The sequence below is a fragment of the Phragmites australis genome, chromosome 24 (assembly GCF_958298935.1).
Source record: "Phragmites australis chromosome 24, lpPhrAust1.1, whole genome shotgun sequence".
Classification (NCBI taxonomy): domain Eukaryota; kingdom Viridiplantae; phylum Streptophyta; class Magnoliopsida; order Poales; family Poaceae; genus Phragmites; species Phragmites australis.
This window is the reverse complement of record NC_084944.1, coordinates 5,177,415-5,198,528: the sequence shown is the minus strand read 5'-3', so window position 1 is coordinate 5,198,528 and position 21,114 is coordinate 5,177,415. Positions and strand designations below refer to the sequence as shown.

Genomic DNA, 21,114 nt, shown 5'->3' with positions numbered 1-21,114 from the left:
TGTTCATAGCTCCGAGCACTTTCTCCCGGATATACCCTCTCTTGGTCCTCGGGAAACCGAGTGCTCGGGGACCACTGTTCATGGCTCCGAACACTCTCTCCTGGAACTTGACTGCTCGGGTCCTCGGGGAACTCGAGTGCTCGGGGGCCACTGTTTACGGCCCCGAGCACTCTCTCCCGGAACTAACTTTTCTTGTCATCGGGGAACTTGGGTGCTCGGGAGCCACTATTCATGGCCCCGAGCACCCTCTTCCTAGAACTTGGTCTTCTCGGATCTCAGGAAGATAACCCCTGAGGGAGGGCGCCACGTGGCACTCTGTTATTCTGGCCTCGGGACTCGGGGACCCCTGGTTCCCATGTCACCGACACCAATCGAGCCTCGGCCGTAAGAAGCTAGGCATAGAGATCACTTAGGGTGCCCGGCTCAATTCTGGCAGTGATGGCCACAACAAACAAATTGAAATCCGAGTCAAGGCCAGTGAGAATGTAAGAGACAATGCCATCATCTTCAAGCCGCTTTCCTGCAGCGGCCATCTCATCAGCATATCCCTTCATCTTGGAGAAGTATGCCACGCACAACATCTCCCCCTTCCGCGTGCTTGTCAGCTTTGCATGTAGATGGATAATTCTTGCTCACGACTGTGAGGCGAACATCTCTTGGATCGCTCTCCAGATTTCAGTAGTGATCGACATAGTCACTACCTGAGCGAGCACCTCCCTGGACAGGGAGGACATCAGGTAGCTTAGAGCATGCTGATCCTACGCCAACCATGTTGCATAGGCCGGGTTTGCCACTGCCTCAGGCTTGTCCTTCTCCTTCTCGATGCAGATAGTCTTCAGAGGCATGATTGTCGTGCCATCAAGGAATCCCAGGAGCTGCATGCCCCTGGCCGTTGGTAGAACTTGAGCCTTCCATAGAAGATAGTTCTCTCGGATTAATTTTTCTGAGATGGGATGGTTCAGGGAATTGAAGACGCTGGAGGAGGAGTTCGACATAGATGCCATCGATATAGATGCAATCTATGTGGAGGTAGGTTCTGGTACCATGAAAGAATGGTTGAAGCTTACTTACCCCGAATGGTCGCGTCTATGTATTAATATAGGCCAGCAACCGCTATCGGCGTGGCTTACATTAGGGTTTACAACTTGATCTCCAAGTACAGACCCACTATCCTATACAAGATAAAAACTATAGATAGACTAGAACCATAGAGATACAAACGAGATACAAAAGATATTAACAACCATATTTATCTCTCGATAGATTCTAGATATCCTAGATTATATGTATTCAATATTGTTAGAAAAAAACAGCTCGCATAGCCTACGATACAGCCGCTATTCCTAATTTCTTCCACATCGGGTGACCCTCTCTTTTTCCCTTGCCGATGCACTCTCTAGCGTATCGCCACTCCTTCCACCGTCACCACCACCACCACTACACAGCCTCATTGTATACCACTTCAAGTGTACCCGTGCCGCTTCGACTCACCCACGACTAACTACATCTCTCGTCCCTGCTACGGCCACACCAATCTCCCTTTCGACATCAATGGCCATGGCCAGTAGTAGAGGAACCTCCATCCCTCTAACTCTAAACCTGAGGCTTCGGGTTTAAAAAAAAAACCTCTCAGGCCTTCCGCGGATGCATTTTTTTCCTCTCTTTTACTTTTTTTAAAGTGCGGCATATAAATGAAAATGTTTATCTAGAAATTCCACGTTCTCGGAAAACAGTTCATCTGATTCCGTCACTGAAGATTGGTCGTTGTAAACATCTCAGGGTCACTCCACAGAGCAATGTCACGGGCAAAATAATGAGGTCTTTTCAGTGCAGCAGTGACCCGCGGTGCGGCCGCTACTACTGCACGCGGGCCCCACCCTCAACGCTCTCGGAGTCCGTGCATCGGATCCACCCACTCTCGTGGTCTCGTCGTGGACTTCCCCCTCTTCTTCAGTTCTTCTCGTGCCCCCTCGAGGCTGTGCAACAGTAGACGTGCTAGCTAGCTAGCTGCAGCACTGCCACTCTCTCTCTCTCTCTCTCTCTCTCTCTCTCCGCCTCTCGCTTGCTTGTCTTTAAAGCTGTCGCCTTTTGCCACTCTCGCCCTCTGTCTCTTCTCTCTCCCTCCCGTGCCGCGCTGGGTTTCAAGTCTCGCTCTGGTTCGACAGGATCGGGGAACTTGTCGAGCGGCACTGGTGGTCTGGGCGGCGGCGCCGGGGTGGGTGCGTGGCTGGCAGGTGATGGCCGAAGCTCCGTGCGCCGCTGCGGGGGGCGGTTCGCGCGGGGGTGGGCTGTGAGGGGTGGTACGGAGTCGGCGACGGTGTCCGTCTCTCGGCTGCTGGCGTGCACGCGTGGAGGGGTGAATAGGTGAGGGTTACTGCGTGTCTCTGCAGTCAGTCATTGCGTGTTCTTGTGCTTCTTTCCGGATTATTTGCTCGTCTGCGAAGTGATCTTTTGGGTGAGCTTTTGTCTGCTATTACGTTGGGGGGGGGGGGGGATTCGGTTTTGAACTGCCGCTGACCTTGCGGTGGAATTTTTGGGCTCTAATTTGCGCAGGCGTAGCGGAATCGTGCGATTCTGGCGTCGTTTCCCCGGTTCCCGATTTCCGCCGCGGCTAATCGGCCGCATTTGCGTGTTCTGCTTCTGCATCGGCCGCCCTTTTCCCTCGGCTTTAAGCCGAAAGCTGCCTCCTTTGCGTGCTTTTCCACATTTCTTTGTCTAATGGAGGGAGGCTTGTAAATTACCACCCGTGTTTTCGCTGGTTAAATCTGTTCTAACACCGTAACTTTTGCTTGAAATCTCGCAGGTTTTGATCGCTGCGAAGAGGTGGAATTGAAGGCGCGCGAGGAGTAGGAGGTAAAGGGGAAGTGGTGGTAGGAAGCGGAGGACGCTTGCGGGTACGAGCTTTTGCTTTTGGTGGTGATCGGTGGCCTGGCGAGGATGGCGGCGGCGGTTGCAATGCGGAGTGGGAGCAGCGATGGCGGCGGGGGGTACGACAAAGGCGGGCTGGACACGGGCAAGTACGTGCGCTACACGCCGGAGCAGGTGGAGGCGCTGGAGCGGGTCTACGCCGAGTGCCCCAAGCCCAGCTCCGTGCGCAGGCAGCAGCTGTTGCGCGAGTGCCCCATCCTGGCTAACATCGAGCCCAAGCAGATCAAGGTCTGGTTCCAGAACCGGAGGTGAGCAGCCGCCCCCGCGCTTTGCTCTTTCAGGATGTAATTGTGCCAAGACTTTACTCAAACCTATTTTTAGGAGACGAATCTTGATGAATGTTGCTGTTTCTAGCGTAATGGTGTTATAGGTCGAATGAAAGTGTAATGATGTTTGTAGAAATTTAGCAAGGGTGGATTCACCAGCATTGTGGGTGTTCATTCTTATCTTGCTATTCTGAGAATGAGGCCAGAAAGTATTTTTTATTCGTGAGTTTTCCAGTTTTGTGTTGAAGGCTTGAAGCATTTGTTGATTTCTTTTCTTTTGTGTTCCGTTCAATCTAAATTCTGCGGAAAGGTGCCGTGATAAGCAGCGGAAGGAGTCTTCGAGGCTCCAGACTGTGAACAGAAAATTGACCGCAATGAACAAGCTTCTTATGGAGGAGAATGAACGTCTTCAGAAGCAGGTCTCCCATCTGGTTCACGAGAATGCGTACATGAAGCAGCAGCTGCAGAATGTAAGTCTTGGTTTTGTCGATCACAATCCATATTGGAACATTTGTTTAGCTGTTGAAGTCTATATATATTTGCATGCCCATTGCTGGCTTTTGTTTTTCTCCTCTGATTCCATCTATTTACTGCTTACAGCTGTCATTGCCAAATGATACGAGCTGTGAATCAAATGTGACCACTCCTGCGAACCTAAGGGATGCAAGTAACCCATCAGGGTAAGTCGGCCTAGTTTGGTGTGGAATTGGCCTAGTTTACTATTACTAATTTTTCCTCCTTTTTTGGGCCAGACTCCTTTCAATTGCAGAGGAGACATTGACAGAATTCCTCTCAAAGGCTACGGGGACTGCTATTGATTGGGTCCAGATGCCTGGGATGAAGGTGGATTGATAACTTTAGAGGTTTCATATTCTGTGATGAAAATTAGGTGGATTGAAACATGCTTACTTTGATCTCTGTTCTGTGATCAGCCTGGTCCGGATTCGTTTGGTATCGTGTCTGTTTCACATGGTTGCCGAGGTGTTGCTGCTCGTGCTTGTGGTTTGGTGAATCTAGAACCAACAAAGGTAGCTTATGCTTCAGGGCTTTGTTGGGAACTTATTATTAGTTCAAGAATTTCTGTTGTTGGTTTCCATGGGATACACCCCTGAAACTGCTTTATCTGTATAACGATACTTTTTCTAGAATGATATCAGATGAGAATTTTTAGTTAAAAAGAGAGGCCTTATAAGCACCTCACCGCAAATAAAGCAATCTTTGCCGACTCAAATCATTTTTCTTACTAGTTTGGTAAATTAACTATTTTTGAACAAGTTGCCTTCTAGTGAAACATGCTTATACTTTTTGTACCATATGATTCCAAGACTTAAGAGCTGTTTCGACAAAACTTGGCACATACTGTTGTATTCAGCAAATTCTCTAGAGGTTTCTAATGTTAGTGTGCTTGATAGGTTGTGGAGATCTTGAAAGACCGCCCATCTTGGTTCCGTGATTGTCGGAGTCTTGAAGTCTTTACAATGTTACCGGCTGGAAATGGTGGAACTGTTGAGCTTGTTTCCATGCAGGTTAGCTATGCGTTACTAATCATTCTATTTGTTGAAGAACTATAGCGTTCTCATATATAATTTTTGGTTGCGCCTTCAGATGTATGCTCCTACTACTTTAGTTCCTGCACGTGATTTTTGGATGCTGAGATACACAACCACTATACCGGATGGCAGTCTTGTGGTGCGTATAAATTTGAACATTTTGTTTTTGCTTAGTTTGCGCACACGGTAAATTAGCTCAAGGAGTTGTTTCCTTTGTTTACATCCCTGTATCTTTCAGGTCTGTGAGAGATCTTTAAGTGGTTCAGGAGGTGGTCAAAGTACTGCCTCAGCACAACAATTTGTTAGAGCTGAGATGCTTCCTAGTGGCTATTTAGTCCGCCCATGTGAGGGCGGGGGCTCAATTGTGCATATAGTGGACCATCTGGACCTTGAGGTCTGATTACCAACTCAACATGCTAACTACACATATGTTGAATTTCCTGCATCAAGTTACTAATTCAGTCCGATTCTATCGTACAGGCTTGGAGTGTTCCTGAAGTTCTTCGGCCGCTCTATGAGTCATCTAGGGTAGTTGCTCAGAAGATGACAACTGCAGTGAGTTCTTGAAAACTTTCCAGATCTACATTTATATGACATTTCATGATATCTTTTGTAGCATGTATAAAAATGGCCACCTTTCTCATAACTCATAGGATTGTTAATGCTTAAGACTCATCTTTGTATGGAGTTCAGTACCTGTTAAGACAGTTTAAAGATATAAACTTCTGTAGTAGTTTGACGCATAATGTTCGGAATCATTTTGAATCCCAGTGTTAGGCATGGTCATGATATACATGCGAAGTGTTGACATATGACCAACAGTGCTCATGTTTTCCCAATGTTAGGCATGGTTTTAGCTTCCTAAATAAGATGTTCATGGAGCTCACATGTGAAGTCCAATTCATCATGCATTTATTGTTGTGGGACCTACTTAACCTTGCAGAGAAAACACACCCATCTTTGCTTTACGGTTTTCCTTTGTATCTTGTAAAGTAACTCATATTAGCATATTGGGAGTGCTGGATTTATCTGTATTTTTTGCATTGGGCACTGACCGTTGTCGTCATCGTCAAGGCACTAAGGCACATCAGACAAATTGCTCAAGAAACAAGTGGAGAGGTTGTATATACCTTGGGGAGACAACCAGCTGTTCTACGAACATTTAGTCAGAGGCTCAGTAGGTGGGTCTTGGATAAAGATACTGCTTTTCATCTTCAATGCTTTTTCCTGGTCAGGGAGTATGTGGTTTATTATAACACCATTTTTATGTTCTTTTAGAGGCTTTAATGATGCTATAAGTGGTTTCAATGATGATGGTTGGTCTGTCATGGGTGGAGATGGCGTGGAAGATGTTATCATTGCTTGTAACTCAAAGAAGATTAGAAACAATAGCAATGTTAGTGCCTTTGGAGCCCCTGGTGGTATCATATGCGCTAAGGCCTCCATGTTACTGCAGGTGAGGGTGCAATAGTTCCATATAATTTAGTTGCCCGTTGCTATAGACTACATTAAAAGTTTATTCGAAGTTCAGGGTCTAAAAATGTCGAGATAAAAATTCACTTGTATGCCCTTCAAATGGATATATGCAACCATAAGAAAACATCTGTGGTTACTGACATCCTATCATAAATTTTATGAATTTCATTTGGTTTTGACCTTAGATTATACTGTGCAGGGTTTTATAGAATGATAATATTGTACTGTTAGTTCACCTAGCTTTTGTTTTACTGGCCTTAAGTAGAGACTGTAAACACTTGAGAGTTAATAATCACGCTGGTGAAACTGCATTCCCATCTGAAGAGATTTATCTTGTTCATTAATTTGAATATATTTGCTCGAATTCTTACATTTCATTTTTGTTTGGTACCCCAGAATGTTCCACCAGCAATACTTGTTAGGTTCTTGAGAGAACATCGGTCTGAATGGGCAGATTATAACTTTGATGCATATTCGGCGTCTGCGCTAAAAACTAGCCCTTGTTCACTTCCTGGGTTGCGGCCTATGAGATTTTCTGGGAGCCAGATCATCATGCCACTTGCGCACACAATGGAGAATGAGGAGGTATGCTCAGTTCTTTCTGTGGAATGCAGTAGTACATGCCAAGTGCTGTTATCATTCATGGCTTACTCACTGTCGGAAATACTTCAGATTTTCTGTTGCTCATTGCTATAGATCTTCCTTGTTGGTTGTGTGGTCACTTGTAAATTTTTACTTTTTTTGGAGTGGAATGTGAATTTTTCTTTTGACAAAAGAGACCTTTGTGTAACCTTCCATGGTAGTCCTTATCCCTTGGTAGGTTAGCTTTTGTGTGATTTATAACCAGGCTATACCATTTGGAGGAAATAACCCAGAATTTGCAGTTATGAAAAACAAATTTATGGTGCATAGTTTTCCAATAATGTGTTTTACTTATGCTATTTTCTTGATGTGTGTAATCAGAATGTGACCTTTTATCATTATGCAGATCTTAGAAGTTGTTCGTCTTGAAGGCCATACTCTTACACAAGATGAAGGTCTTTTATCAAGAGATATCCACCTGCTTCAGGTAATAATTCTCTGCTTTAGCGGTTTTTCAGGTGCAGTCTTGTTACGAATCGGCAGTAACATAGTAAAAAAAACATTTCTTCACTAAGATGTGTATGCCTGATAGTTGGATTTTTTATGCACATTTCTGGTATTGTAGGCTACCCTTATAATAAAAGCTTTTAATGGATCTCTTAACTTAATTATTTTTTTCAGCTTTGCATTGGAATAGATGAGAAATCAATGGGATCCTGCTTCCAGCTTGTCTTTGCACCTATCGATGAGCTTTTCCCTGATGATGCTCCATTGATATCTTCAGGTTTCCGTGTTATACCGTTGGACATAAAAACAGTTGAGTGTTTCTTTTTAATTTTTCTTTTTCAGATAATGTTTAGGATGTTCCATTTCCTTTCTTTATCTTTCACTTGCATCACTATGGGTATGATGTGTGCCTTTTCTTGTCACAATGAATAATGCATTTTTACAAGTCTGTTCACTGCATTTAACCCAAACTAATTGTTTCCACTTTGTTAATTCAATCTATTTTAGTTTTCACATGCGTTGCTTTTAACCATCAATAGCTTCCACAGGATGGTGTACCCTCTGGAAGAACATTAGATTTGGCCTCTAGCCTTGAAGTTGGTTCAACTACACAACAAGCCTCAGGGGATGCATGTCAGGATGATTGCAATCTACGGTCTGTACTAACAATTGCCTTTCAGTTCCCCTACGAAATGCATCTCCAAGATAGTGTTGCAACTATGGCCCGCCAATACGTTCGAAGCATACTCTCTGCTGTGCAGAGAGTATCCATGGCTATTTCTCCTTCGCGGTCTGGCTTGAATACTGGGCAGAAGATAATTTCTGGCTTCCCTGAAGCCGCGACACTTGTTCGCTGGATTTGCCAAAGCTACCAGTAAGTGCATTTGTCATTTTGCCTCTGTTCCTATCTAGGGGATCGATGCTTTGTCATTTAATTCTTAACAATTTTATATGAGGACAAGTGTATGTCGAGAAGCAAATGTGCACCAAAGAATAAGATAAACGCATATGCAAGCTAATAAAAACCTTTATATTTGCAGGTTCCACTTGGGGGTGGAGTTGGTCAGTCACTCAGATGAAGCTGGGGAATCATTATTGAGAATGTTCTGGGATCATCAAGACGCTGTCTTGTGCTGCTCTTTCAAGGTAGCTATTTCTTCATACTCATGTTTATCTTACATAGGGATGTAATCTGATCCCCAAGTCTGAATACATTGGATACGCGGAGGGTGTTGCTTTGCTTGCCTGTATAAGCTAACTTTACATGACAAGACAAACATGCCTTTGCTCAGCTCACGTGCTTCTGTCCTTATTCTCTCAGGAAAGGCCTGTGTTTACTTTTGGCAACCAGATGGGAATCGACATGCTAGAAACAACTCTAATTGCTCTACAAGATCTTTCCCTGGATAAGATCTTTGACGAAGCTGGTACCAAGGCATTATATGCAGAGATTCCGAAACTGATGGAGCAGGTACAATTGCTATCAATCATGCAATTGCAATGAACATTTCTCATTTTTCTCATGGCTCCATATTTCATCCTTAGTCAAGTGACCCCACATTACTTATCGGCGTTTCTTTTCCCTATTCAATCAGTAATGCGTAGATGCTGATCATTGAGCTTCTCTGTTCAGGGCTATGTGTACCTGCCGGCTGGTGTCTGCTTGTCAGGAATGGGCCGCCATGTCTCCTATGAACAAGCTGTTGCGTGGAAAGTCCTTGGCGAGGACAGCAATGTGCACTGCCTGGCCTTCTGCTTCGTCAACTGGTCGTTCGTCTGATCCAATCCAGCCGCCTCGCCCAAACCTTACGACCAGCCTCCATTTTTGCATTCTCTGTAGGAGAATGGTGTGCCGTTGCTGTTATGTAATCTTATGTTCAGCTAGCTCTAGACTTGGAAGAAAGTCAGCCGTGTAAAGATGATCTGCCCTCGTTCCTGCTAATTTAACACTGCGAAAGCTAGCTGCTGCTCGTGAAAGTAAAGGGTACTAACCTTGAATTATGAATGGTCGTGCTTGACCTTATCTATGGATGAAACGCAAGTGGCAGTTTTCAGATGAGTCAGGTTTCAGGTCCATTTGTTGTGCCTCTGAACTTTCCCTCTGGTCGTGGCGTGTTGGTTATGATGACAAAATGGCTTGAATTTGGATGCCTGACGCGGCGGACGGTCGCCGGGCAGAGAAGCAATTGCCATCGTGGCCGTCTACCCCACTGTCTTGTGAAGCAAATTCTATAGAATGATTTAGATCTTATTTATATAATTTATCTTGTGATCTAATTGTTGAGCTGAAAAGTAGAAAGAAAGAGTGGATATATTATCGCAGGGGAGAGGGTTTTTATAGAACTGGTTCCTGTAAAATTTACTTCTCTGCCTTGTGCCCTTATTGTGTCTGGACCGGTCTCAAGAACAGACCTATATCCTTGTTATATATTAAGTCATGAATTAAATTCAATATAGGTTGACTTCACAGATGATAATAAAAACACAATACCATAACTTAATATTATTATCTGACATTACAGAGGGAGCTTTGAGGATTGAAAAGGCAAATAAAACTGTAGCTAGCGTAGATCATTTATTCTTCCATTCATATAAGCAGTCGATGTAGAACACCTCATCCGTTGCTGTTAGGTAATCTTCATGACACATTATTTTCGTTACGTCACTGCAAGACGACTTTTATAAAGTTTCTCTCGACAAGTGTCTACCCTCTGAGATTTTATTGCCGAGCGACACAAATATCATCAACAACGGAAACTCCTCGTGCGCCTTACGGTTCCAAGAAAATCTCCTACATTCCTCGTTTTACCACCTGGTCTACACTACATTAGGAGAGACTAATTAATTGGTCAGAACCATCCCATACTAGACTTATGGTTATACTGTAAAATTTGATCCGATCGCACCATAAACCGATCCTAAATCGAATTAAGCAAGACTATTGTTCATCGGCCCTTGGCAACCAACCCATCCTTTTGTTCAATTCTCTAGTCTATATTGCAAAAAATACATTTTTATCTCGTGTTGCATAGAACCATTTACCAAGTTATGAAACTAAGTGTTTTCCTAAGCATGACTAAGGAATCCTACGCATGATCTCACCAAAACCGAGACGATAAGATATATATATAACTAGGGTATATTCCTACTTGGGTTTCCCATCAACTATAAGCATGCAACTTTATAAAATAAAAGCATTTAGAAACTTAGAAGCAAAATGCATCAAGAATAACTTACCTTCACCCTGGTACTCAACGTGATCCTTACTTCTGGTCCTAGAAACCTAGAAATTCTTCCTTCGGGACGTCAGCGCCCAATCACAAAAGAAAACAAAGCAATAAACACCAAGAACCAAGAAAAGAGCCAAAAACACTTAGATCACGTCAGCGCCCAATCACAAAAGAAAACAAAGCAATAAACACCAAGAAACAAGAAAAGAGCCAAAAACAACTCAATTTATTTTTTTAATAATTTTTGGTGAATTATTGGCGAGGGAAACGACTATATCGGAGTTGTGACGGTGGAGATATGATTTTGGAAGGGTGAAAGAAGAGCGTATGAATTTTCTTAAGATTTTCTAGCAATGTTTAAGAACTAAAAAGGAATTTTTAATTAAAAACACTAAAAAATTTAAAAATATTATTCTAATTTATTTTAATAAATCAAAACCCTTTTTATATTTTTATTATAATTATTGCCTATTAAAATAAATTAAACCTTAAAACATTTTCCGAAATTAAATATTAAAACATTTTCCAAAATTCTATTTAGTATTTTAAACATGTTATAATTTTTTATATTTTTATAAATTAAACCTTAAAACATTTTCCAAAATTCTATTTATTATTTTAAACCCTCAAACATGTTTTTCAAAATTCTATTTGATAAATAAAGAATTATCAGAATAATTAAAGAATTTTCCAAAATTTTATTATTTAGAAAACCCTATTTTCATATTTATGAATTATTTTTCTAAATGAAAAAGGAATTATTGCGCAAGCTGATGTCTTCAGGGAAAATAAAAGAAAACAGAAAAGGAAAGCTGACATGTGTGTGCCACGTAGGACAAATACGTCCACGTGGTCGGATGATGTGGCAGAGTTGATTTGGCAGGGTATAAAACGAACCGGTAGGCAGGGTTTAATCCCGGTCGTCCACGTGGGATCGAACAGTGGATGGGTGGCCTACTCTGGTTCCGGCTTGATACGGTGGCGATGAAGCTCCGCGCTGGCGCGCTCCTCGGATTGGGCGTAGACCTCGTCACGGTGGTCTAAGAGCTCCGGTGTTCAGCGAAAAATGATTGGTAATGCTCACAGTAAGACGTCTGATCCATCAGACGCTCAACCTAGTCCACTTCAATTGGTAACTCAGCCCATTAAGCACCCATGGCCCACATGCTCCAAGCGTCGTCCCTCGCGTCGCAGTCATCGATGTGCTCTCTCTCTCTCACTGCCAAAAAATCCCTCTCTCCCTCCTCATCCACCCACGACGTTGGAGCTCTGGCGAGTCTCCGGTGGCTGAATCAGGAGCCACGCTCCTCTCCCTACCCATGCCTGCCCATCTATCTTGCTCCCTCGCTCTCTCTCCACCACCACCATGTCGAGGGGCGACGAGCTCGATGCCATGGGACTGAGCTACGTCTCCTCGTGCAGCGGCCGCCGGCGACGACCCATGCCTGAACTGCATAGTCATCTAGCACGGGACAGCTAGCGAGTTCTACTGCCTTTAGCCTCGAGCCGGACCACGCCGTTCTCATGGCCTCTCATGCGCGACGCCCCCATAAGCATGTTGCAAACATTTTTTTTCAACTTGTCGCAATAGTCTTTTGATTTTTTGCATGTGTATTTTGCCGGTGGGGGTTGTGGTTTATGGTCACTCTCTTTATGTTGCCCCCTCTTGCTTGTATTGCAAGTTCGAGCACCCTCCTCCAGATCTGTTCCAGATGTTTCAGCTTCTTTACATGAATGTTGCAAGTACTGTTTTCCAATGTTGTCACTAATGTTTTGAAATGTTGCGTCTTCCTGAATTTGTTAATTTGAGATTTTTGAACTATACGTTGGACCATTGTTACTTCCATGTTCCATTGGGTATTTAAAAATATTGTAGCAATATTTTTTATTTGTTGCAATTTCCGTTTGTGTCTAGCACTTGTTACATGCACTAAGCCATTGGATTTGTTGCAAGGGTTATTTATTTTTGTTGCATTACTCTATTCTAGTTGTTGTGATAGTTAATTTTAGATGTTGCAAATGTTAGTTTTGATTTGTTACACTAAAATATCGAGTTTTTGAATGTTTTTTTGGCTTAAGTGTTGCATTCTACTTCTGAAAATGTTGCTTTTGTTCGTTCTGAATGTTGCAGTGAGATCTTCTAGATTTTAATTGCCCAGTCATGATGTTTGTTTGTGATTTATGCAATTTTTGTTGAGCACATCCTTACATATCCATCAAGATCTCAAATTTGTCTATTTTTGGCTGATGGGAACCTTTGATTTACTGTTGAGATGCTCTATAAATCGAGCTCGTCGTTCAGCGCATGAGAAGTGAGCAGAGTCATGAGGGGAATCTGAGTCGCGTAACACGGGTCCACGTGGTGTTGCGGGCAACAAAGTGCCTTGTTGCGGTGGGATTTTTCGTTTGCAATAAATCCAACGGCAGCAAGTCGTCGGTCAGCTTGAATCGAACAGCAACAGGGCGTCCGATGCTAGCGTCCAAATCGGACGTCCGAGCGCTAGCAACGCCCAAAAATGATTCGGGGACGTTTGCGAGCTTGTTTGAGGCACTTATCTTCGTCTAGGAGCGGCGGAGTGGGCTAGCGATGGCGAGGTAGCTCGATGGCGGCGGAAGCTCGGTGAGATAGCTCTCGTGTTGCACTTTTGCTACGAATTGCGAGGGGAATGACTGCGAGGAGGCTTGGGGTTCTATTGGGGGTCTTGGGGTGGGTTTATATAGTCCGGGGAGGCGGATCGAGTCCAGGAGGGTGGTTCGGCAGCCGGCGGAATTAGCGCGATTGATTTCCATTTTGCCGATCTCAATTCGACGCGGAAATTGGTCCTCCTTCCTTATTCTGGCCGCGGTTTCCATCTTCATCATTGCGCAGTGCTAGCTTCCCTCCTTTGAGCATGAATTCGATGGGATTTCGGTTCGGTCACGACGAAGAGAGAAGAGTAAGGAAGGAGCAGGAGGAGGGGGACGAAGCTGACAGCTGGGGCTAGCACCGTAGTGAGGGAGAGGGAGTAGGCGTAGCCGCGCTGACTAAGCGTGGGTGGGGTTGGGCCGGCTCGGCACTGGGCTACCTAGAGCGAGGACGTGCGGGTAGGGTGAGAAGGGGAGCAGGCTGGGCCGGAGGGAGGGAGAGCGGGTCGTCACTCAGTTGGGCCAGAGCAAGGCCAGGGAGAGAGGCCGGAGGGTGGTGAGCTGGCTGAGGGCTAGTTTGGGAGGCCCGATCCACGTCGAGATCCCGACCTTTTCCCTGGGTGGAAAGTCCACAGGGCAACCTCCCATGGGCCAGAAAGCTACACCATTTGGGACGCCATGAGACAGGGTTTTGCAAACCGATCCTCATCCTTTCCACAGGGGAAGAAGCCATGCCTCTACAGGTCAGTAATCGTTCCTCGTCTCGACTTGTGATGCTGCCTCGAACTCCCTCACACAAGATAGGTGAGCGTCCTCCGCCTCCCGCTGGTCGCCATCCCGTGCTCTCTCTCCTTTCCCTGGCGACAGCACCCTCGCCTCGCCTCTCTTCCCCATCCCGTCTCGTGTTGTTCAGAGCACACAACTCGATCCCATATTGTTCTTCTCGCAAGCCTCATCAATTCCTACTCCGCATCAAGCTACGGTGCCGATTCTCCTCCCCCCGTTTCCTCTAGATCCATGTAGTTCAGTTTCTTAGGTGCTTGTTCGGGTGGTTAGATGTTTAGGGAGTAGAAGGTGGGGTTGGCTGGTTGGATCTGCGTGGTCCTGTTCGTAGATGGTTGGGAGATGAAGCTTTGGTGTAGATCTTATCGGTTCCGTTGTTGAACTAGTGATGATCCCGCGATTTTTGGGTTCGTAGCTTGTTAATTTGAGAGAGATGGGTGGTTTAATGTTCTCTCTTTATGGATCGTTGGTACGATTTGTGCTGCTTGTTGTCTAGGTTTAGATCTGCTCTTATATTCTTGATTCCTAATGTATATGTGATCTAGGTAATCTTGTTATTGTTTAGCTGTTTATCTTGTATCTAGACCTGCATATAATCTTTTTTAGATGCAATTCCTGCATGTAATCTGGTACGGTCTCACTATTATGATTATTGCAACATGTTTTCTTGAATACTATAGTGGCTAGGTTAATGAATTAAGATTTGCATGTATGTTACCTATATGAGATTAATTTGCTTGCTTTCGCATTTTATGTGGTTTGTGAGGTGTGGTTTTATGTCTCCAGGTTGTGGCTAGCCCCGAGTTCTAAATTTTCTGATAGAATTGTTGCTTCTAGTTCCTTGTGGTGAGCTATTGATTACTTTGTGCTTCTAGTACTCCTTATATACCAAGTGTTTGGGACCAACTTAAAGATTCAAAAGTCTTGGCTAATTTAAAAGATCAACAAATAAGTAGATTGTCGACCACTAGGCACATACAACTGAAATTGATGAAGAGTTGTGTGCATATGTAATATAACAGTCCTGATTTCTGAATAATATTTGTGTCTTTTGTACTGGACGGTTCATTTGATGGTGAATGGATGGAAACTTTTTATTATTTTCTTGTTATTTTACTAGAAAATGGGTTCTTGGGAGGAGCAAGTTATAGGTCAATATTCTATTATTTATTGTATGATAAATGTTTAGCTTATGGTTCAAATTAACAATATGATCTATATATGTACACTAGATAATGGGTTCTTGGGAGGAGCAAGTTAGGCAATTCATGTTAGAGGAGGAAGAAGAGGATGATGAGCTATTCCTTGTACTTATTCCTGCTTTACTTTCATGCCTACAAGAACAGAAAAGGCCCGTCCACACCTCCTATCTTCCTGGTGCTAAAAGGGTTAAGGAAATCCTAGAAGAGCATGAGATTTGGTGTAGAGTTGAGTTCCGCATAGAGCCGGAGATATTTAGAGCCATGTCAAATTTTCTTAGAAGGGAGAATTTGTTACGTGACATATGAGGCGTTGATGTTGAGGAGCAGCTTGGGATGTTCATATTCATGCTCTCACACAATGCTAACAATCAGAGGCTATAAAAAGCTTTTCAACACAGCGGGGAAACAATCCATAGAAAAATAACATAAGTTTTCGATATAATTCCTGCCCTGACTCATAAATTTGTGAAGCTCCCAAGTTCAATCCAAACTCATATGAAAATTGCAACAGATCCTCGTTTTATGCCTTTTTTTTAGTGAGCCATAGACACTAAACACATACATTTCCCCAAGCTTTTTTTTCTTGAGTGCCAAAACCTTAATTTATTTCCTTGCGTGTAGAATTGCATTGGTGCCATCGATGGGACACATATACCTACCACCAGCTTTCTGTCCAATTCGTCCTCCCTCAATTTGGTTATGAATTTTCACCTGCCACACATTCTTCTCTCCAAGAATGAGCACATATAACATTCTGTTGGGATGATTCTATGGGTATCAGAGGGTTGGAGTATCACCAGCAAGTTCAATGAGAAGTTCCCTATAGCACATTTGCATAATTTACTTTCTCAGTACATAAACTGAGAAAGATGATTTTACATGGATAAGTTGTTTTGCTCTGCTGTCAATTTTGATTCAGTTTTTCAGGTAAGTTGGGAAGTGAAAGTATCCTAATGGAATAGATCTGAGCTTAATTCGTAACAGTCTTTTGATTTCTCTCTGGATTGTTTTGCCACTTTGATTTGGGTATCTCTAGTGACCTAACTCTGCTATTTATTCCAGGAGCTGAAGTTTCAGAGACAAGTCACCAATCAATTGGTTGAATGCCACCAATAAACTAGCTACTCATCAGCATCTGATTCATATCATGCTTTTGTTGTCGACTAGTTCTTAGAAGATAACAATGCACTGAACTCTATTATGTTTGGTACTTTAATAACTATCATGGATTTCTATCTAAGAAGCTATCTGACTTGTTATATGTTCAGATTATTGAGTTTCGTGGTACATGATGTAAGATCCTGTTGAAGCTATTTTGTGAAATGTAATAATATTATAACATTATTCCTGCCCTAGGACAGCTATTTTGATTTCCTGCTATGCGATCTGATAAAAAATTTCTGCATGTGATCCAAAATTTCTGCTGTAAGATTATAGAAAGTTGTGTAAGCACGCAGAAATTTTTGCTGTGCGATCTGATCAAAATTTCTGCTTGCTTCGTTTTTTTCTCCTGTGCGATCTTATCAAATTTCTGTAATTTATAGTTGAATGCCCGTACGTTGCAACGGGAGTTAAACATTTGCACATGATAGCATTGGTGACTCATTTAAAACCAGCCATTGTCGGAATAGGGACCTACATGGCATGCAAAGTGATCAATGTTGTTGACTATAGCACCAGAACTGCGTAGCACACCATATCAGCATTCAATTAAAATGCAGTTAAAGGTGCAAGGGCACTTGATACGGTACATCAGTAAATCACCTTAGGAATCTAAGGATCACTAGATCACCATAAGCAATTTTTCAGTTCGCTAGAATTTTAGCATACTGACTTGTCGACGGACTTAGAAACTCAAACAGTTGGCTTCAGTCACTTTTGTAGGAATACACAGATAATCTTGGTCATTACATGTAGTCGTACAATCAGTTAACGCATCACATAACCAATGCACAGTGCCACTATTTCTGATAAATATCCTAAATGAAGAAATCATAAGGAGCTGTGTTAACTTGTTGAAATTTATTGCTAAACAGTCTATAAAGCACGCATACCTCAACACGTCGATCCAGTAGAGTGGAGAACCAATGCAATGCTTCAATCCGAGTGGCCCCATGTTCACTATTTAATTCTCTGAAAAGAAAGGGAGAAAAGGTCAATGCCACCACATCACAAATGTCAAGTCAACATAATTCTCAAGTTACCTATACAGGTAGGTGCCTACACAACTCAAATTACCACACAGATAAGTGCCTAAATAGTTAAACTTAATTTCCTATCCAAGATATCAAATATAACCTTTTTGCGATTGAGAGAATCGCTCCAATATCAAATCCCTCGGTTGGATCAGCTTTTATAGCACGGAGTTCCTCATTAGTTTCACGTGCAACCTTGCAAACAAAGAAGTAAACAGCTAAATAAAATAACACTGCCCTTGAATAGGCACATAATTTATATTTGCAAGAACTGTACGAAGCAAATGCATCGTCAGATATGCATGGTAAGATAGCGCCCAAAATATCTGCATAGTAAGGATTGTTCCCCATCAAGCTTAACAAACTCTGGATCTGCACGTTAAAGAATAAGCCATATGACAAATATTCCTAAAAGTATTCAAATAGCCTCTACTATCTACAGTCTAAATTCCTAGGTTAGGATCACATAAAACATGAAAGACCAAAACTACCCAAGTGATAGACGTCAACCAAGTGAATTCATCAGACGAGTCTGCTCTCCGAATAAGTACTTCAGCCATACGACCATAATCTACATTCTTTTCATTCAACATAGGGTAATCAGCATCAAAAGCAATATGCATCACACAAGATGTTTGCTACTTCTATGCTGTTAATAGACAGATACAGATATACGAGCAAGTTTATGGAGGACAGACTTACTGGTGAATTCTTTATCTCATGCAGAAACTCACCCAGACACTTCTGTCAGGAATTTCGTCAAGCACCTCATGTTCTCTCCTCCGGAAGAGATAACTCGCCCAGCTCACGCCATTTGCTGCCAGTAGGGTCACTGCCAGGACGCGGCTGCTCTCTTCTCCCCACGCATCCGGCGTGTCGCCGCCACTAGGCGTCGTTGTGGCGTCGTCGCAACCTCACGCGTCCACTGGACCAGCAGTCGCCGCCTCTCCCGAGTGCAGCAGCGTCGCGCAACCATTTTTGGGGCCATTGAAGCGCGCATCAACCGGGGACGGTAGTTGAAGTGACCATCGATGGCGGTGTGGAGGTGACCGCGTGGGACAGTGATGGGAGGTTTTCTCCTTCTTCTTCTTGAGGTGCTCCTCATCCTCCTCTTCCACTCCGCGCTCCTCACTGGCACGCTCCGCCTTACCTCCTTCGCTGATCACGACCCGGCGCTCTGCTCCCTCCTGAGCCACCTCTCCCCTCTGACCCCGCCCTCACCGCCACCTCCCCTGCACCACCTCCCGCACCATCGCTCCCCATTCACCTCCCTGTCGTCCGCCCTCTCTGACGACGATGTCCTGGTCGGCCCCCTCCATCTCGCCACCTTCGCACCCTCCCGCCGTCGCAACACCGCTCCCACGGCCGCCAGCAAGCCTAGATGCGCGCATGGGCGGCGCGGTGGGGCATCTCCTCCACCCTGCCTTGCTCCCCCCGCTCATACTTGTGGTGCTCCTCATCCTCCTCTTCTGCTCTGAGCTCCTCACTGACACGATCCCCCTCGCCTCCTGAAGGATATAGGCGTGCCAAGGGGATGCGGGGGCACGCGCGGTGGGACCATAGCGAGGAAGGGGAGGCCTTGACAAGGGGCTAGGGTTGGGGATTCGGCTGAGGAGGCTGATGCGGTGATGTACGATGCGAGAGATGCGGGACGAGGAACCATGTGGCCCAGCAGACGGAATGGGAGGCGGAGCGGAACGGAACATGACACATTGCTTGATTCGAAGAGGAGAGAAGCGGATGCGAGCGGAATCAAGACGCGAGATTGACGGGAGCGAAACGCATAAGAGTGAAACAGGAACCTTTAGATGTTTTTTAAGTAGTAGAGATACACTGCACAATTTTCCTGGAATTCATACTTCCAAACGGTGACAAGGAACCACCCCTAGATAGGGAAATCTCCCCTGGGATTTATATGTCCAACCCCCCCCCCCCCCCCCACAATAGTTTAACTCCCTGGTTTTCCCTCCCCATGCTCCCAAACTAAGTCCGAGAGGAAAGAGAGAGGGGGGGGGGGGGGGGGAGGTTGGTCCCTTTTTTTTCTTTTCTTCTTTTTATTTCTTGTTTCTTTATTTCCTTTATTATTTTGTAAAAAAATTGAGGGTACAATTTGGGGTGTTACATGTTGTCACCATGATCAGCATTCCCGCTGCCTCAGCTATTCTGACTCCATCGTGGCCTCAGGCCTTGTGATCGCGGAGGCAGTCTGTCCGATCGTTGCCGCTTGCAACCGAACGCTGATCGCGGCGCTGGTGGCTGTCGAAGGCCATGTGCGTGGGGGCACCAATGGTGATGAAGCCCGTAGCGAGCAGGGGCGGAGGACATTTGTGGCTAAGGGGAGCCATGGCCCCTTCTGCCCTAACAAATTTTATGTGTTTTGTAGTATATTTTTCTCTCGATTCAACAAATTTTATGTATTTATAGTGTATTTTGAGCCTAATCTCTCATATTTTATTGATTCTGCCCCATATAATTCAGTTAGAGCCCATTTGGCTTCACCGGCCCTCCCTAAATTTGGATCCAAGCTCCGCCACTGGTAGCGAGAGAGATCTGTCCAAGTTGTGCGGGGTCAGTTTGGTGGTCATCACGGACACGAATCGGAAGGCATGCTCTCCTTCCATTCTCCTCCTTCCCCAAAGGATACCTGTCTTCCATTCTCCTTCTTCCCTTGTTCTTCCTCCCCCCATGTCTCGAGTCCTCGATCGGCAATTCTCTGGTTTGACGCCAGGAAACCTTAGGATTGTTCCAGGTTTAAAATGATGGGAGAAGATGAAAATGTACAGCCTTTCATTTGGCTACGTGATAATTCGATTGCAATTTCTAAAGGGATCAAACGATCGCCTGATCGGACATTTGCAGGAACCAGAGAATGTTAAGACCAGGGCAAGCTTTTCTTTTCTTTTTGATTCAAGACCAGAGCAAGCTGATCGACCAGGTAACTGAACTTATTGTCCGCACAAGCAACAATCGGTAGAATGTGCTAGTAATAAGGAAGTTTCCTGTTTCCATATGTGATTCCAGCTAATAGTCTCGTACCGTATAGACTGGCAACACATGCAAGTGTTTCGTGAACCAGAGAGCGTTACACTGCACTGGTATTCTGTTATCTGAACTTCAGATACGAAAGCATCAAAGCAAAATCTCCATAACGTTATTCTAGATCCTGAACTCGATTTCCCTTTCGGCAGCATTTCTAACAAATAAACTGATTAACGGTAGTACTTGAATCAGCGTAGTACCACGATGCTTTTGCGAATCAGAAAGTCAACACACTCTTATGTTTACAGATAGTAGTGCAAACATTTTCTGCACAGGTTAAGGCATACTACTTACTATACGACTTCATCGATCCATTTAGCTAGTGAGATGCTCTAGCACACAACAACAATCAGAAAGCAAGTTCCTCGAGCTAGTTAATCGACATTGGCAACAGTGCTTAGTGCTTCTTGTATCGGTAACCAGTGATACGGTGTACAGACGATAATGTTTCACTTCCTGTGAGCGTCACTGTGTTCCCTGATCTTTCCTCTTCAATGTCATATTCATCTTCCTCTTCTCCCAATATATAGTTACCCATGGATGGTTTGGATGATCATTTCCTCTTCAGTGTTGTTCTCATCCTTACCATTGTTCTTCTCCCTCAATAGATACCCTTGGATGGTTTGGATGGGCATTTGCTTCATTCCTGATAGCAGCTGTTGGAGCCTTGCTTTTGTAAGATGCGGCGCCCTTCTTGCAAAGAATAGCGTGTGCATTTTTCAGTCACGAGA

General features: G+C 44.2%; 1 protein-coding gene, 1 non-coding gene and 1 pseudogene across 2 annotated transcripts; 2 read left to right on the top strand and 1 right to left on the bottom strand.

Annotated features, from left to right (window-relative positions):
- Nucleotides 1–376: 376 nt before the first annotated feature.
- On the bottom strand, nt 377–515 carry LOC133908119 (small nucleolar RNA Z247). Its single transcript, XR_009908090.1, has one exon. It is a non-coding gene; the product is annotated as a small nucleolar RNA Z247 (small nucleolar RNA).
- Nucleotides 516–1,992: 1,477 nt separating this feature from the next.
- On the top strand, nt 1,993–9,383 carry LOC133907491 (homeobox-leucine zipper protein HOX9-like). Its single transcript, XM_062349545.1, has 19 exons — nt 1,993–2,364; nt 2,804–3,176; nt 3,505–3,664; nt 3,795–3,874; nt 3,947–4,037; nt 4,127–4,222; nt 4,607–4,720; nt 4,800–4,883; nt 4,983–5,138; nt 5,225–5,299; nt 5,819–5,925; nt 6,023–6,200; nt 6,617–6,805; nt 7,209–7,289; nt 7,484–7,618; nt 7,858–8,183; nt 8,350–8,455; nt 8,631–8,780; nt 8,943–9,383. The coding sequence occupies exons 2-19, from the start codon at nt 2,938–2,940 to the stop codon at nt 9,087–9,089; spliced, it is 2,514 nt and encodes an 837-aa protein (XP_062205529.1). The 5' UTR covers nt 1,993–2,364; nt 2,804–2,937; the 3' UTR covers nt 9,090–9,383.
- A 5,799-nt stretch (nt 9,384–15,182) lies between these two features.
- Nucleotides 15,183–15,686, top strand: LOC133907385 (uncharacterized; annotated as a pseudogene).
- The last annotated feature ends 5,428 nt before the right edge of the window (nt 15,687–21,114 follow it).

Bases quoted from the DNA above. Each gene is read 5' to 3' on its own strand.
- LOC133907491 (XM_062349545.1), top strand. From the start codon at position 2,938: ATGGCGGCGGCGGTTGCAATGCGGAGTGGGAGCAGCGATGGCGGCGGG. The intron at 4,038-4,126 runs GTGGATTGATAA...TTCTGTGATCAG, and splicing joins TCCAGATGCCTGGGATGAAG to CCTGGTCCGGATTCGTTTGG. The intron at 5,139-5,224 runs GTCTGATTACCA...TCTATCGTACAG, and splicing joins TGGACCATCTGGACCTTGAG to GCTTGGAGTGTTCCTGAAGT.